General features: G+C 49.6%; 1 protein-coding gene across 3 annotated transcripts; it reads left to right on the forward strand.

Moving 5' to 3' along the window:
- Positions 1 to 300: 300 nt before the first annotated feature.
- Positions 301 to 15,703, forward strand: SESN2 (sestrin 2). Of its 3 annotated transcripts, XM_065879945.1 has the most exons (11): positions 301 to 363; positions 5,713 to 5,739; positions 7,079 to 7,144; positions 8,997 to 9,194; positions 9,581 to 9,763; positions 9,875 to 10,087; positions 10,671 to 10,821; positions 11,120 to 11,238; positions 11,592 to 11,782; positions 14,687 to 14,831; positions 15,617 to 15,703. In XM_065879945.1, exons 1-11 carry the CDS (start codon positions 301 to 303, stop codon positions 15,701 to 15,703), a joined length of 1,443 nt encoding a protein of 480 aa, XP_065736017.1. The 3 variants fall into 3 exon arrangements, with proteins under 3 accessions (XP_065736017.1, XP_065736021.1, XP_065736029.1); XM_065879949.1 differs by lacking the exon at positions 5,713 to 5,739 and having other exon boundaries at positions 301 to 378; XM_065879957.1 differs by lacking the exon at positions 5,713 to 5,739.
- Positions 15,704 to 16,584: the final 881 nt, after the last annotated feature.

Below are 16,584 nucleotides of genomic sequence, written 5' to 3' on the forward strand. Positions count from 1 at the left end.
AGCAGCCGTGGCCACTGCGGACTTCCGAGGCGCTCCGTGCCGTGAAAACCCCTGCGCCGCGGCCAATCCCAGGCTCCCGAGGCCATTCACCATCCAGAAGCCAGACGAGCGGGGAGTCCAGCGCAGCGGCGGCCGTTCCCGGATCCTGGGCTTTCGGAGCCTTCTGGAACCCCGAGAGATACCCCGGGGCTCTAGAACCTCCCCATTGGCCAGCAGTCCCGGCTTCCTGCGCGCGTCGGTCCGAAAGCCCCTCGGGTGCACGGGCGGTCGGCGAGCCGCGGCTGGGTCCTGGCGCACACCATGATCGTTGCGGACTCCGAGTGCCGCGCCGAGCTGAAGGGCTACCTACCCGGGGCCGGAGAGGTAAGCAGCGGTCGAGCGACGCCACTCTTCCCTTGAACCCAGAGCCGCGTCCGAGCTTTGGGCTGTCGCGAGCTGAGTCTGTGAGCCAACCCCCACCCGGCTCGGGGAGGGGGAGTGGAGCGCGCAAGCCGGAGTGGGGTTGCATCAACTGGCAGCCTCGGCTCCCTCCGCCTCCTCCCCCTACCCCCGGGGCTGTAGAGCCCTCCAAGGCTCCTTTGGACTCCTGGTAAACGAGAGGGGAGCCTTCTCGACGTTATCTTGGGTTTGGGCCCTAGTCGAGGGAGTCTTCAAGTCCAGGCAAATCCCGGCGCAGCGGCCCGACCACTCCTCCTCCCCGCCCCCTTCCGCAGATCCTTTCCTCTAGGCTGGGGCTAGAGGAACTGTTTCTAGGTAGGATATGTACCCGCTGCAGTGCCCCCGCTCGGGGATTGGAGCACTTGGGGCTGGCCAACGGAGGTCGACCTCGTCCCCCGCCCCCACCTGCACCCCCGATTTGGATTGGGGGCGTGGGCGCTTCGGGGCCTTGGCGGGCTGCCGGGTACGCCGCGGCCAAAGCACGGGGGAGAGGGGGAAAACCCGGGCCGCGACACCAGAAGCCAAGCACCGATTTGGCTGTGCCCTACTAAGTTGTCTGACGTCCCAGAAGTTTGTTTTGGAGGGACTCTCTTTGCAGTGAGGCTGGGAATATGGCTGGACCCAATCTGACACCCCCTCCCCCATTACCACCGCCACGGACAATGGCCATCTTATTTATTACGCACCTACTGGATGCCAGGCTCCGGCTTTGCCTTTTCGCTGAGTCCTCAGGATTAAACTAGCAAAATACGAGCTATACCATTAATAGTAGCCCCAATCTACGGGATGAGAAAATTGACGCCCAGGAGGGGCTACAGAGAGGCTTCCTTCACTAACCCAGCAGAATAGCTCATTCTTTGGCTCGGGTGTCTCTAGGATTTCCAAGTGTGCTTCACACAACGGAGAGTTTTGCTTGTTTCTTGAGTTTACAGACATGGAGCCTGGCGCAAGTGTCTTACTGGGGTTGGGAGTCAGACAAGTGCTAGTCCTGAACTGTGACCCTGGGAAAAACAGCTGCACTTCTCTGAGCAGCACGGTTTCCAGGGGTCCCCGGTTTTCTGTTAGCTTGTCACCTTTCCCTATCATGGTTTAGGAGCCCAAAGTGGAGGGACGAATACTGCTCCTGCCACTTCTCAGTTGCGTGACTTTGACCAAGCTACCTTATTCTGTCTGTTTCCTTCTTTATGGAAATAATTTTATTTATTGGAGCACCTGGGCACTAGAGCAGGCATGCTCCGGGTTCATGTGGCAGCCTTCCCACTTACTTGCTGTGTGACCTTGGCCAAGTGATCACTTCTATGATCAGCAACTTCCTCCTGTGGAGATTTGGACATATTTCCAAAGGACTGTTGGGAGAATTAACTGAGAATACATGCAAAGGCCAACGCACAGTGCCTAGAGCATAGCAACTACGTCCTGTATCAAACACGCTAGCTATTTTTAGATTGTGGCCACAGCACATATTTCCCTTTCCCCAGAGCGTCTCACAAGGGGGTGTCCGAGCCCACCCCTCCTGCCTGAGGTGAGAATTGGTCCATCCCTCTTTGGGACAGTGTCTGGGAAGTGACCTGGGGAGAAGAGTGTGCCCCTGGTGGACTGGGAAGGCTCTGAGGGTGTGGCCTTTAGATGGAAGCCAGCTGTCAACAGCAGGCGGGGGTGGGGGGAAGCTGGTGATACCTGACCCCTTTCTACAGATTCTCTCTCAAGAAAAGAGGACCTTGGGAAAATGTCTGTTTTAAGCAGGATCTTTATAAGACAGTAGGGTGCTGAACTTACAGAGCTGGGTGCCTAAGGCCCAAGGGAAGTTGGACAAGTATGAACAAGGAATGTACAGTCCCCTCAACTCCCATCACTTCGCCACACATGCTTTCACTGGGTCAAGGCCTTCAGACGCTTCACTCTAGTACTGGTGGTATGTTCTTAGAGCCCTCTTGGGCTCTAGAATCACTTCCTGAAACATCACTGCCTCAGGGAAGTCTTTCCTTCCCCACCAGATAATTCCCCTCTGCATACCTGCTTCCTGTTCCCCTTCTCCATTGCAGGAGCTATTATCCCAATTACAGTATAACAGTTGTGTAATCAGGAATTTCTTGTCTGTCTCCTTTGCTAGACTAGAAACACTCTGTAGGTCCCATCCCCAGCACTGTACTTAGTACCTAATAGGTGCTCGTAACTATTTGCCCCTTGTTGGCTTAGCTGACCCTTGTGAACTGTGCAAGCTTTGAAGTCAGATCTGAGCTCCAAAAGAACCTCAGTGAGCTATCTCTGAAGAAGGGATAAGAAGACGTATTTCCCTCCAGGTGGTTGTGAGAAATCGGCCAGATCATGGTGGGCATATGAGTTTATATGCACCACTCACACACCCCTCCCTGCAAGGCTGGGGATCAGAGGTTGCTTGGGCTCTGTCTCCCTCTCAGGTGTAAACCCAGGCAAGTATCTTGAGTTCAGCAGCCCACGGGGAGGGGGGTCTCTGCCCCTTCCCAGCTGGCAGAGTGACTTCGAAGGTCTCCGTAGCTGAGTCCTGGAGGTTGCAGGCTCTGGAGAGGATACCAAGAATAAAGGCTGGGGCTACTCCAAGAGGCTGATCTGGGTGGTGGACAGGACCCTTGCAAGCCAGACTGAGCTGAATTCAAATCTCAGGTTGGCCTCTTGTCAGCTGGTCCTTAACCTTTGGAACCTTAATCTTTCCTTGTGTGCAAAAGAGACCCCCACCCCCACCCCCAAACTGATGAAGATTAGATGCAACCAGTGTGCTAGTGAAAGGTAATATGGAAGCTGATATGAAAGGCAACTTTTAGTGAGCGCTTAAATCAAGAGCCAGGCACTGAGCTCTGAGGTGATTATCCTCTCTTTACAACTTGCCTGAAGCCCTCGCAGTTGAGTGGCCACCCAGACGGCTGTCTGACCTCAGTGTTCCTGCTGCCCTGTGTGGTCCCCTCAGTTGGAACTCATTGGTTTTCCCTCTGCCCCATCCTAGCTGTGTTGCCTTGGGTAGGTCACCCGCGCCCTCTGGTTTTCCTTTATCCGCATAGTCAGGGCGGGGATCTTGCCTTTATCAGGTGTGCTGAACCTGCACTGCCCTATATGGTAGCCCTTAGCCACATGTGGCTATTGAAATGTAGATAAATCAGATTTTTTAAAACTAAAAATTCAGTTTTTTAGTTGCACTAGTCATACTTCAAATGCTCAGCCACTGTGGCTAGGGGCTACCGTATTTATTGGACAGCGCAGATAAAGAATATTTCATCATAGCACAAAGTTTTATTGGACTCACCGTGCTAAACTCTGGGATAACAACAGAGAACTAGATCCAGCGTGTGCTCTCAAGGTAAGAAACAAGGCAGGATGACAAGGGCTGTGATTGGGGCAGTGGATCCCCTGGGAATGTAGACAGAGAAGGAGCTTCTCATTCCCGGTGAACCTCAGAGGCAAAGCCTTGGGGCTTCTGAGACCTTGAGAAGTTTAGAGAATAGGAAGTTTCTGCAGTTGAGGAAACCTGATTTGTATCCTAACTCTGCTACCTCCTTCCTGGCTGAGTGACCGGAAGTGACTTGACCTCTCTGAACCTTATTCCCCATCTGTAAAATGGGAGCTCTGGTAGTAGAACTCCCTTAAAGTGCACATGAAATAAATGCTTCGCCAATGGTAATCAGCGTTGTTACCCACCATTATTATTATTGCCTTCCTACCCCAGGAAGTAGGGGAGGGCTGATTTGGAGGTGTCATCTCTTGGTGGTGGGCCCCTGCCCCATCTGCTTCCTCTCAAGTTTTGGGTGTCTAGGTTGGGGAAGCATTCAGGGTACTGGAGCTCTGGATTAGAATCTACTTGATCTTGCCTTCAGGGCTTTGCACTTTCTGTTACATCTGACTGGAATGCTGGTTCCCTAGATCTTTATAGGCCCTTTACAGGCCCATCAACTCATTTAGATATTTGATATTTAGATATCAACTTAAAGGTTGTCTCCTCAGTGGCTTTCCCTGTCTATTAGGACTGAAATATTGCACACACTCCCCCACCCATCCGTATAATCTATGATTTGACATCCTATTCATCATTTGTTTGTCTTTCTCCTTTAGATCGTAAATTCTGGGAAAGCTAAGATTTTGTCTTTTCACTCCTGTACTCTTGCTACCTGCCATGTAGTCATCAAAAATATTTGTTGAGTGAACAGATTAATTCTGGTTTCGCCTGGAAAGCACTTAACACAGTGCCTTATAATTGAGAAAGTGATCAATAAATGGTGTGAAACAATGGCCCTCCCTCCCCGGCAAATTATGCTGGGCCGCACCCAATTAAATTAGAATTGCTGGGCCTTGGCATTGGTATTTTTTAAAAAGCTTCTCAAAGGGATTCTAAATGTGCAGCTTGGGTTGAGAGGCCCTTGTTTGAAATAACAATGAGGTTAATGATCTCTGACTTGTTAAGTGCTTGCTGTGACAGATGTACTGAGCTAAGGCCTATACAGGCAGTACCTCATTACATCCTCATGACTACCCAGTGACAGTAGGTACTATTAGCCCCCCCCCCCCCCCCCCCGTAATCGGGTGAGGAAACTGAGGCTCGCATAGCTAGCAGATAATAGGTGGTGGAGTTGTCATCTGAGCCCAGGCAGCTTGTGTCAAGAGCCCCTATCTTTTAACAGTATTCTATCATCATCATCACCTTCATCAGGGCTGATAATGTTGGTAGATCCAGACCTATCACTTAAAGACCCACAGGCATCAGTTTCTTCCCTTGACAGCTCCTGGGGCAGATTTTAGAGTGGGAAGGGATTCCCAAAGCTGTTCACTGTCCCTCGCTAGTACCCTGGTGGGCCCTCCCTGTCCCACCCCCTCCCAACTCCCCCAGTTCCTTCCTGCCCTTCCCCACCACACCTGGCTGTGGTTTTCTATCTGTCCTTAGGTCCCCTGAGGGGGAGGCCCAGTTTGTGGAGTCAGCAATCCTTATCTCCCAGACAGAGCTGTTAGGTTTTTTTTCTCTTTGGTGAGGGAGGAGGGAAGGTGAAACGGGAGTGCTTGGGGACTGTGGTGGTTTCTATGCTGGACTTGGACCAGGCTGGCCTGGTAGATCCCAGAAGTATGGGCTGAAAGGGACCTAAGCAGTCAGCCCAGCTACCTTCTTTGTCCAAGATTAAGACCCAGAGAGTTTAGGTTACTTTCTCAGAGTCACACAGCAAGTTAGTGGCAGCAGAATTGGTACTCATGCCTGGGACTTTTGTACCCTTGTTCTTTCCTTTGTGGTCTTTCAGAGCCCCAGAACTCTGCCTCCCCCAGGGGGTTTTTGGCTATGTGAAAAGGAAGGTTCAATTATAATCTTTAGTCCCTGGACACTTGAGGATTAGCAGTAAGTCTAAATTTGAATGAGGAGGGGAGAGTTAGGAGGACACCGTCTCTGTCCAGTGAGGGTATGACTCTGGTTTGGATAAACTGTTTCTAAGGCCAGTGCAGAGAGCCCCCTCCCAGGTAGCAAAACAAATAAAACTGGTGGTTTCCATAGAGGCTCCAATACAGCCACATCAGAATAGCTGCTACCATCAGCGTTGTACCGCCCTGCCCTCCATGCCTCTCTGCTTTCTCTGTTTTCTTCATTCACAGACTAGTGTGAATTACCTGGTACCGTTCTCCACAGAATGTGATCTGGTAGTAGGGAGACCTATCTCAGACAATTAGAAGGCAACGTTTTCAGAAGCAAAAGTGTTGGGAATTGGGGGGTCACAGATGAGGATCAGAAGAAAGGTTCTTAGACCCTGGAAGACAGAGTTAGCTCTGCAAAAGGTGTGACCAGTGTGAGCACGGTGGGCCTGAGCCACTAATGGTCTGGGAGGCTACCGGAGGCAGAGGCAGGGTTTTAAGCCAGTGATGAGATTTGCACTTGAGGAAGTTCACTCTGCTTGAGGAAGTTCACTCTGGCTACAGCAAGTTTGCCCTCTTTAGAAACCACCAGGGTCATGTACTCACTAAATCTGCTCCTGGTCCCAGAGGTGGGGTTGGGGGAGAATGTTTTATTTATTCATTCGTTCTGTTAACTTGGTAGAGGATGGATAGGAGAGGGCGGGGCTGTGGAGGCAGGGAGACCATCGGTGAGGCTGTGGGTTTGAGAGAGGCTGAAGCTGCATCATAGGAATCTAGGGGACTTGGTAACCTGGCTTCAGGATACGAACAAGGGGGCTTCTTCTATAGGTTCTCCAGGGCTGCCGAGAAGGTGGCCTCCTGGAAATGTGCAACACAGTGGCTGTATATTTCCCTTGGGGCTATATAGTGGGCTCCTGTGTCCCTTCCCAGTTCCTGAAGAACTCAGCCTGTGGGGTAAGCTCTCTTGGTCGCTTTACCCTTTCTTCACCCACCAAACTGGTATATATTTCCACCTGACTGCTTCATGCAAGGTGAGCCAGAAAGGTGATTTTAACAGCTCAGTGTGGGGGACTTCTCTGGTGGTCCAGTGGTGAAGACTCTGCGCCCCCAATGCAGGGGGCCCGGGTTCGATCCCTGGTTGAGGAGCTAAGATCCTGGATTTTGCATGGTGCGGCCTAAAAAAAAAACCTTAGTGTGACCCCTCGGGTAGGAGGAGAAAACTGGAGAGAGAACTGTCTTCTTAGTCCTCGCTTTTACCTCCATCTAACCATGATGTGTTTCCTTCTAGGAGCAGAGGGAGAGCCGGGTTCGGCGAGGCCCTCGAGGGCCCAGCGCCTTCATTCCAGTGGAGGAGGTAAGCTTGGAAGGGGTTAGGAATTGTTGTGGGTCCCTGGGAAGAAAGGACATGGGGCATTGAGTGTGTGTGGGGCTTTGCTGGTCTCTTGAAATTGCAGGTTTGGAACTACCCCTTCAGGTTCTTGACCCATTTAATCCACAAAACAGCTCTTTGAGGCAAGCCTGTCAACCCCATCTTGCTGGGAAGAAACATGCTCAAAGAGATAAAGTGACAATAACACAGCCAGGTAATGAGCAAACTTGTGATTCCCAGAACAAGACTTGCATTTCCTTAAGAAGATAGAACTATGCATGTTTATCTTCTCATCCTTGACTGTGCGTGTATTAAAGTTTTTTTCGACTTCAAAAGTAATATGTGTTCATTATTTTTAAATTTCCAACGTTTCAGAAAGCTTTAGTCTCTTACAATCCCACTCCCACAGAGATAATCACTGTTAACCATTTGCCACTGTTTTTCAGACTTTTTTTCATACGGAGCCAAGGTCATAGTTTATAACATGGTTCTGTTGTTGTTGTTTATTTGGGTTTTTGGTGTGGTTTTTTTTGGTTGTTATGTTTTATTTTTTCACTTAACGCAACAGAGACACCTTTCATCTACTGAGTCAGGTCATCCATTCATTTATTTAACAGATATCTATTGAATGATTAATGTGTGTCAGGCACCGTTCTAGGTGCTGGGGATACAGCAGAGAACAAGACAGACAAAAATCCTTGCCATCATGGAACTGACACTCCAGTGTGTGCCTGGTGGTGGGGGAAACTTCAAAACCCATGAACAGACAAATTAAAAAATAATAGTTTCCTTCTTTTTCTTTGGCCTTCAGTGAACAAAGACAAATGTTTCCTTGTCCTCCTTGTTCTCCTAAATGTGTAGGCCAAGCAGTTAATGAGCTGTTAGCAGACGTCTAAACCCTTCAGTTCCTTCCACCCTTTGTAAGTGGAAAGCACACAGCCACCCGCTGATTATTTACGTAGCCCAGAATTTTAAGCTCAAATATTGTTCTTATCTTTTATTTTTTCATTTATAAATAACCACTCCTCTTCTGTAATAAAGGAAAGAAATAGGCTTTGGGCTTAATCAGGAATTGAATCCTGGTTCTGTCATTTACCGGATCTGTAACCTTGAGCACAGAATGAATGAAATCTCTCTGGGTCTTGATTCCCTCATGTGTCAGCGGGGGAAAATAATAGTATTCACCTCACAGGGTAACTGGGAAGAATCAGTGAGATAATGCAGGCGGGGAACGCTCCAAACTCAGACCTGGCACAGAGAAATCACTCAGGAAATGTGAATTATTTTGCATCCACCTCCAATGACTGCATGGATTTGCACTATTAGAATAGAAGCTCTGTGGGGAATTCCCTGGCAGTCCAGTGGTTAGGATCCTGTGCTTTCATTGCCGAGGGCCTGGGTTCAATCCCTGGCTGGGGAACTAAGAGCCCGCAAGCCACCTGGCACAGCCAAAAAAAGAAAGAAGAATAGAAGCTCTACGAAAGCAGGAGAAGCTGTACTTTAATCTCTGTGCCTCCTACCTAAAATTGGAGAAAACAGGTCTCTAATTTCATAGTTGTGAGCAGTAAATGAGTTAATATATGTAAAGTGTTGGAACAGTGCTTGGCACTTAGCGAGCATTATATAAGTATCAACCAGTATTATATAAAGTGTCTAATAAGTATTTGTTTAATCATTTAATGAAATATCTTTTCCTCCCCTGTTCTCCTTTTTTTGGACATGGCGGTTGTCTTCAGTTCCTTGCTATTAAAATCCCAATGAATGCAATGAATATGTTGGTCTCTTTGGTGGGGAGGGCAGGAGGGGAAGCCATCCCTTCCTCACCTTTGCTTGGCAGGTCCTTCGGGAGGGAGCCGAGAGCCTTGAGCAACACCTGGGGCTGGAGGCGCTGATGTCCTCCGGGAGGGTGGACAACCTGGCAGTGGTGATGGGCCTGCACCCCGACTACTTTACCAGCTTTTGGCGCCTGCACTACCTGCTTCTGCACACGGATGGGCCCTTGGCCAATTCCTGGCGCCACTACATCGCCATCATGGTGAGCCTGTCTGAGCCTGACTTTTGTAGGGGTGGACACATTGGGGGATTCGGTGCTCAGATCTCTTCGCTGGGGGCTTGATTCCACAAACAAGGAGGAGGGGCAGCATAAAGCAAAGCCCTGGCTTTATCTGACCATCCATCGGATTTTAGATTTTGAAGAGAGGCATATTTAATGCCTGCTTTGCAGATTGGGAAACTGAGGCACACAGGAGTCAGGTGACCTGCCCAAGGGAGGACAACAAGCCAGTGGCAAAGCTGGGGTTAGAACCTAAGTTTCCTGCCTCTCAGGCAACAGTGAGGCTCGTGATGTTCCCTGCATGGGGTACCCACCCGAGCAGGGCACACAATGAAGAGGGTGATCTGGGCTCTGTCCACCACCTCCAGGCCGCCGCCCGCCACCAGTGTTCCTACCTGGTGGGCTCCCACATGGCTGAGTTTCTGCAGACTGGCGGTGACCCTGAGTGGCTGCTTGGCCTCCACCGTGCCCCTGAGAAGCTGCGCAAGCTCAGCGAGATCAACAAGCTGCTGGCTCATAGGCCGTGGCTCATCACCAAGGAGCACATCCAGGTGCAGTGGGCAGGGAGGCGGGTCCCCGAGGGAGCACGGGGGCCGGGCTGGGGCATGGCAGGCAGCCCAGGGCAGGCACTGAGCAGGTCTGGCCTTTCCTTTTCTCTCCAGGCCTTGCTGAAGACAGGCGAGCACAGCTGGTCCCTGGCCGAGCTCATCCAGGCCCTGGTCCTTCTCACCCACTGCCACTCGCTAGCCTCCTTCGTCTTCGGCTGTGGCATCCTCCCTGAGGGGGACCCTGAGGGAAGCCCCGCCCCCCAGGCCCCTTCACCCCCCAGTGAGCAGAGCACACCCCCCAGCAGGGACCCACTGAACCACTCTGGGGTAAGTCACGGGCTTCAGTCTTGGTGGGAGAGGAAGCTGGCATGGCCCCTGGTCCTTGGGTAGAAGACAGCACCTCCCTATCTGAAGCTGCTTCCCTATCACACACTGAGAGGCCTTAGAAAAGTTATTTGATTTTGAAACCCAGTTTCCTCATCTGGGAAATGAGGATAAAGACTCGCACTTCATAAAGGGTTGTGAGGATGAGATGAAACAACCATGTGACTGGCCTCAGCATGGAGCCCCGTGGGCTTAAAGTCACTGACTTTTAGAACTTTAAAAATACAAAGTTTGCCTCTCGTTCTATAAAGTGGCTTATTTGTTTGTATTTTTAAAATACAGATACTTTAAAAAGCCCTTTCCTGTGAGGGAAGTTGATGCTCAGAGAAGCCGTGTCTATTCTCTAGCTCTTAAACATCACTTTGGGAAGCACAGGCCATGTGAGCTGTCCAGTGCAGTGGCTGTCACAGAGGAGGCACGGGGCTTTTACGATCGTTCAGGAAGGCCTGGCGTGTGGGAAAGACGTGTGGGGTTTCTGGGGCCCAGGGAGGAAGAGTAGATGGCCACCACCAGGTCTCTCATGCAGGACTTTGAGGCCGCCCGCGACGTGGAAGCTCTGATGGAGCGCATGAGGCAGCTGCAGGAGAGCCTGCTGCGGGATGAGGGGGCCTCCCAGGAGGAGATGGAGAGCCGCTTTGAGCTGGAGAAGTCAGAGAGCCTGCTGGTGACCCCCTCAGGTACAGGGTCACAGGCGTCCACGTTCAGGGGCCGTCCCCTCCTTACATCATCTCTGCTGGGAAGCAGGTACCTCCATGCACTGCCCCTCTGCAGCCACATCCCAGCCACCACAGGCCTGATTTACCTCCTCTCCCAGGCCTGGCTCCTGCCGAAGTTCTGGTCCCACTCGATGTGGTGAGGGGCTTTCTCTGGCCCCCTACTCTGCATTCCCCAGCCCCCTAATGGTGATTAATCAGGAGTGGAGGCCACTGTGCTCCATGCCTTGGCCTCACCATGACCTCTTTCTGACGTCCTCAGCGGACATCCTGGAGCCCTCTCCAAACTCAGACATGCTGTGCTTTGTGGAAGACCCCACTTTCGGATACGAGGACTTCACCCGGCGGGGGACTCAGGCGCCCCCCACCTTCCGTGCCCAGGTAGGCTCTCCCCACTGGTCTTACTATTGCTTTACAAACAAGCAGCGGTGGGTGGTTTGTGTAGTTAGAGATTTGGGTACCTTCTCTCCCTCAGGATTCCACGAGGGAAGTGGGAGACCCTGGATGTGAAGGGACCCACCTGTGCCCTAAGCTCAGGGGATCCTGATCACAAGGAGGAAGTCACCACCAAGCTGCATCCTCCTCAGTTTCTCAGGTCCCGACCAAGCAGCGGGTTAGATCTGTGGGGTGGAGAGACACATGGAGAGCCAAGGTGTGCTCCAGAGGATGGCATCTCTCCGGCTAGCCTTGGGCCCCAAACGTTCTCCTCACTGACCCCTTCCCACGTTCCTCAGGATTATACCTGGGAAGACCATGGCTATTCACTGATCCAGCGGCTCTACCCCGAGGGTGGGCAGCTGCTGGATGAGAAGTTCCAGGCAGCCTATAGCCTCACCTACAATACCATTGCCATGCACAGCGGAGTAGATACCTCCATGCTCCGCAGGGCCATCTGGAATTACATCCACTGCGTCTTTGGCATCAGGTTAGTGCAAGACCAGGGCATGAGTGTATTGCAAGCCCTCAATCTGAGCTCACAATTGTTTCCTTTTTCTGTTTGTCTTTCTTTCCCTTTCTTCCTGCCTATATTGTTTTTCAAAGCAAATATATTTCTTTGCTGATTATAAAAGATAATAGCCATGCTCACCTTTTGAAACTCTTTAATCCGACCCCCAGAGATAACTAGGGAGATTTTATATATGTGTGTGTGTGTATATTGAGAGAGAGAGTTTTATTTGTATTTTCATTCCAAGTAGCATTTCTTCTCATAATAAATAAAACAACAGAAATGCCAACAGTAGGGAATTTTAAATAATGACATATCCATTCAGTGAAATATTATGCAGCTATTAAAAATTATAAGAATGGTTTATTTACATTGCCATGGGAAAATGGTCAAAATGTATTGAAAGAAAAGAAAGCTGGCTACCAACCAGAATCTTCTTTTTGTTCCTTTTTTTTTTTTTCTTTAAACTAAAAGTGTGTACATGCATGGAAAATGTGTGGAAGGCTGTGCCGTAAAATGTTATTTGATAATGGCTGTCTCTGTATAGTATATGATGAATTACATTTTCATTCTGTTACCTAAGTGTTTTCTGATCTTTTTTGAGTAGGTTTTTTTTTTAGTTGATGGAATCATACTTGATATATTCTGCAACTTGCTTTTTTTACCTAATAATCTATTGTGAACCACCTTCCTTGTTGGTGTGAATAGACCTTGCATGCTTTTTAGCCACTGTATAGTGTTGTTATGGATGAAGTGTAACTATCCAACCATTTCCCTATTGTTGGATATTTAGGTGGTTTGCAGTTTTTCACTATTACAAATACCATGTGCAATGACTAGTTTTATACCTAAGTCCTTTTTTAAAAAAAAAATTTGTTTATTTATTTATTTTATTTATTTTGGCTGCGTTGGGTCTTCGTTGCTGCACGCCGGCTTTCTCTAGTTCCAGCGAGTGGGGGCTATTCTTCGTTGCGATGTGCTGGCTTCTCACTGTGGTGGCTTCTCTTGTTGCGGAACGTGGGCTAAGTAGTTGGGGCTCGTGGGCTCTAGAGCTCAGGCTCAGTAGTTGTGACACATGGGCTTAGTTGTTCCGCGGCATGTGGCATCTTCCTGGACCAGGGCTCGAACCCATGTCCCCTGCATTGGCAGGCGGATTCTTAACCACTGTGCTACCCGGGAAGCCCTATACCTAAGTCCTTGTAGGTAAACCCTAGATGTGAAATTACTTGTCAAAAATATACACAGAACAATTTTTTTATTTTTAAAAACCTCGCTCTGATAATGTTGTGGGAAATTTAAAGAATTAAAGAAAGAAACAATTACCCAAAATTCTACTACTCCACAACTACATCCACATTGTGAGATGTTTTCCTCCGTTGCTTTTTTTCTTTCTTATGTAGTTGCTTTTATATAGTTGAAATTATAATTGTTATTTCGTTTTTTAAAAGATATGCTTGATGTTTGTAAAGAGCCAGATTTTTAGTAAATTTAGGAAACAGATAACAAAAAGAAGAAACTAAAAATCATCCATAATCCCACCTGCTCTTATTGTAATCAAATATTTCTTTCCTGTCTTTTTTCCATGCACAAATGACCAAAACATATATAATTTTACAAAAATAAGACTTTCTTGTCTACTGTATTTATTTTACTCAGTTTAATCAAATGAGAGCATATTTTAGAGAACACGTGATTTTTTTTTCTTGCTTTTCTAGTTTAGCTATTATTCCAAGCATCAAAACAAAAAAATCCCCGAAGTTTTAAAAAGGTACATATTCCTTGTAGAAAAATGTGCATTTCTGTGCGTTACTAGCTGTAAGTCATATTTCACTGAGTGGGTTGAGCTGTGCTTAATTGGCCAGCCTCCTTCTGGCCCGCCTCCTTGGCAGGTTTCTAAGTCAGGGAAGGCCAAGGGTGGACGGGCATCTTAGGGTGTGTGTGGCACAGGCTAGTTCCTGCCCAGCTGCCAGGTCCAGGCTCCTCCACTCCCCAACACGGCCCTCACTCCTAAACCTTTGTCTACCAAATCTGTCCCCTAGTCTAAAACTGGTCTTCTGGGACTTCCCTGGCGGTCCAGTAGTTAAAACTGTGCTTCCACTGCAGGGGGCACGGGTTCGATCCCTGGTCGGGGAACTAAGGGCCCACGTGCCGCGTGGCGTGGCCAAAAAAAAAAAATTTTTTTTTTTAATTTAAAAAAAAGTAAAGAAAAATTAAACCAGTCTTCCTCATCCACACTGATCTGTGATGACTCACTGGCTCACTGGACTAGGGAGTGACAAAGTGGCTTCTAGACTTGTCACCAACTTGCTCTTTGACTTTGAACAAGCTAATTGCCTTCCCCAGGCTTTAGTTTGCCCATCTGTAAAATGACTACCGGCTCCTTTTTCTCTTTCCCTCTTCCTTCTCCAGGGTAAATATTTGCATTGAACTCCTGCCCCATCTTCCATGCATGGCCTCAGCTGTAAAGTAGTGACTATGACCTTGGAGTCAGGCAGAGCTGAGTTTGAATCCCATTCCCAGATGTGTGACCTAGGGCAGGTGACTTCACTTCTCTGAACCTCAGTTTCATCTATAAAATTGAGGCTGATGAAATACAGTAAATTGTATATAATAGTTTTGTGTACAGTAGTTTTGAGGATGCCATGAATACATGTTCACATGGTCAGTACAGCATGCTTACCCTCTGTGCATTCCCCTACGAGTCCAGTGGCCTGTGATAATATGACATCGGCTGTTTTTCTAAGAGGAGTGAAGTTTCTAGTGCTCCCTACCTTCTGCCTTTTCTTGCCACTCTCTGTTCCTCCTTCTGCAGGGTGGGACTGGGGAGAGCAGATACTTGTGGGAGCAGAGGGTAAGTGATGCTACTGGGGCCTTTCCATGCAGATATGATGACTATGACTACGGAGAGGTGAACCAGCTCCTGGAGCGGAACCTCAAGGTCTATATCAAGACAGTGGCCTGCTATCCAGAGAAGACCACCCGAAGAATGTACAACCACTTCTGGAGGCACTTCCGCCACTCAGAGAAGGTGAGGCTCTCAGGGTAGGAGCAGGACGGAAGCAGACAGCCTGGCCCGTGGAGGAGGCAAGGGGTCGGGACCCAGTGAGGTGCCCCAGACTAAGTCTGTTCTGCCAGATGGGGCACCTGGGTGTATTGTCCTGGGTTCATGTCCTACTCCACTGTGTGGTTTCAGACTCCATTTACTCACCTGTAAAGTAGGAGTGCGCTTCCCAGGGTCCTCAGTGGCAGCCAGAAGGACCTGGGTTCAAATCATAACCCTATTACCTGGTAGTCATGTGACCTTGGGCAGGTCATTTTGCCTCTCTGAGCTTGTTTTCTTTACAATAGGAATAAAAACTGCCTGCCTTTCAAGGTTGCTGGGAGATGAAATAAGAAAATGAATGTAAACCTGTAAACCTGATCCCAAATAGATGTCAGGGGTAGCTATTGTTTTTAGTTTCGGGGGATGAAGAGATTAGCCGTGATAGAGATAAATGTGCTTGAAATTCTAACACAGTCCTTGCACCAAGTTGCTTAGAGCCTTAGGAAAGGTCAAGGCATCTCTGTAGGAAAGGGGAGGATGAGGGACTTCAGTGACAGTCAGGTGGTTAAGACTCTGTGCTCCCAAGGCAGGGGGCACAGGTTCAATCCCTGGTCAGGGAACCAAGATCCTGCATGCCACACAGCATGGCCAAAAAAAAAAAAAAAAACGAATGGGGAATGATGAGTGGTCAGGGATACTGGCAGTCTGGGAGGGAAGGGGATGGCGAGGAGTGACATCAGTTGCCAACAAGCCCTTGTGTTGTGCCCCAGGTCCACGTGAACTTGCTGCTTCTGGAGGCCCGCATGCAAGCCGCCCTGCTCTATGCCCTCCGTGCCATCACCCGCTACATGACCTGACTCGTGTGCAGGACCTGGGCCTGGAGCAGCTGACCCTGGGGGCATCCTTCTCCCTGCAAGGACTTCTCTGTCTGGAGACAGACCCTAAGCCTGCCTGTCCCACGCCCACCCACCCTATTCTGGTGGTGGGCCTGTGTGTGATGTGCAGCCCCTGAGCCACACCCTCCTCACTGGAATGGACAGGATCATTGCACTGACTCTGGGATCTCAGCTCTGCCCCTGGGAGCTGGAAGAGGACTAGCAAATCTCCAGGCGCCAAGGCCCTTCTTCCTGCCCCTACCCCCAGAGGCCAAGGGCACAGGAAGGAAAATGGGCTGAGCTCAGACTTGTGTGCCAGCAGGCAGGGGCCCGGGCAGCACAAGTACTTTGGCCTTCCTGGCCTGGGAAGTCCCTGGCTGGTCCCCAAGGGAGAGGGGCAAACACCTCCAGGGACTGACACTCCAAGCGGCTTTGCCTTTCCTCCTGCTTCCTCATTCTCAGACTTCATTACCTCCCACCTGCCATTCATCCATCAATGTGAAAGTCAGGGTCACAGCTGGTTTGTGTGTCTGGCTCCCCAAAAGCCTGTTCTGTTAGGCAGCCTGCAGGCCTCTCGTCCCCTGGTTGCCCCAGTCCTAGTTCAGTTCCTTTGACCTCCTTTGTTTGCCCTTTTACCCTTTTCTCCCACACCTGGTGGTATGAGGCCCCAGGAGAGAGACCAAGCACATCAAACAAGCAGATTATCTCTAGAGAGTCTGGACTCTCTGTTGGTCACTTTGCCTTTAGAAGAGGGAGTATTATATTATACATTCTCTGTATTTCGGTTTTTTATGGGTGAGGTTCTTCAGGGCCTCAACCCTAGAGCCATAGTCAGTGTCTGAGAGGACAGGGAAAAATCTGTC

The sequence above is a fragment of the Phocoena phocoena genome, chromosome 1, assembly GCF_963924675.1.
Source record: "Phocoena phocoena chromosome 1, mPhoPho1.1, whole genome shotgun sequence".
In the NCBI taxonomy this organism is placed as follows: Eukaryota; Metazoa; Chordata; class Mammalia; order Artiodactyla; family Phocoenidae; genus Phocoena; species Phocoena phocoena.

Bases quoted from the DNA above. Each gene is read 5' to 3' on its own strand.
- SESN2 (XM_065879945.1), top strand. From the start codon at position 301: ATGATCGTTGCGGACTCCGAGTGCCGCGCCGAGCTGAAGGGCTACCTA. The intron at 5,740-7,078 runs GTTCAATTATAA...GTTTCCTTCTAG, and splicing joins TTGGCTATGTGAAAAGGAAG to GAGCAGAGGGAGAGCCGGGT. The intron at 10,822-11,119 runs GTACAGGGTCAC...TGACGTCCTCAG, and splicing joins CCTGCTGGTGACCCCCTCAG to CGGACATCCTGGAGCCCTCT.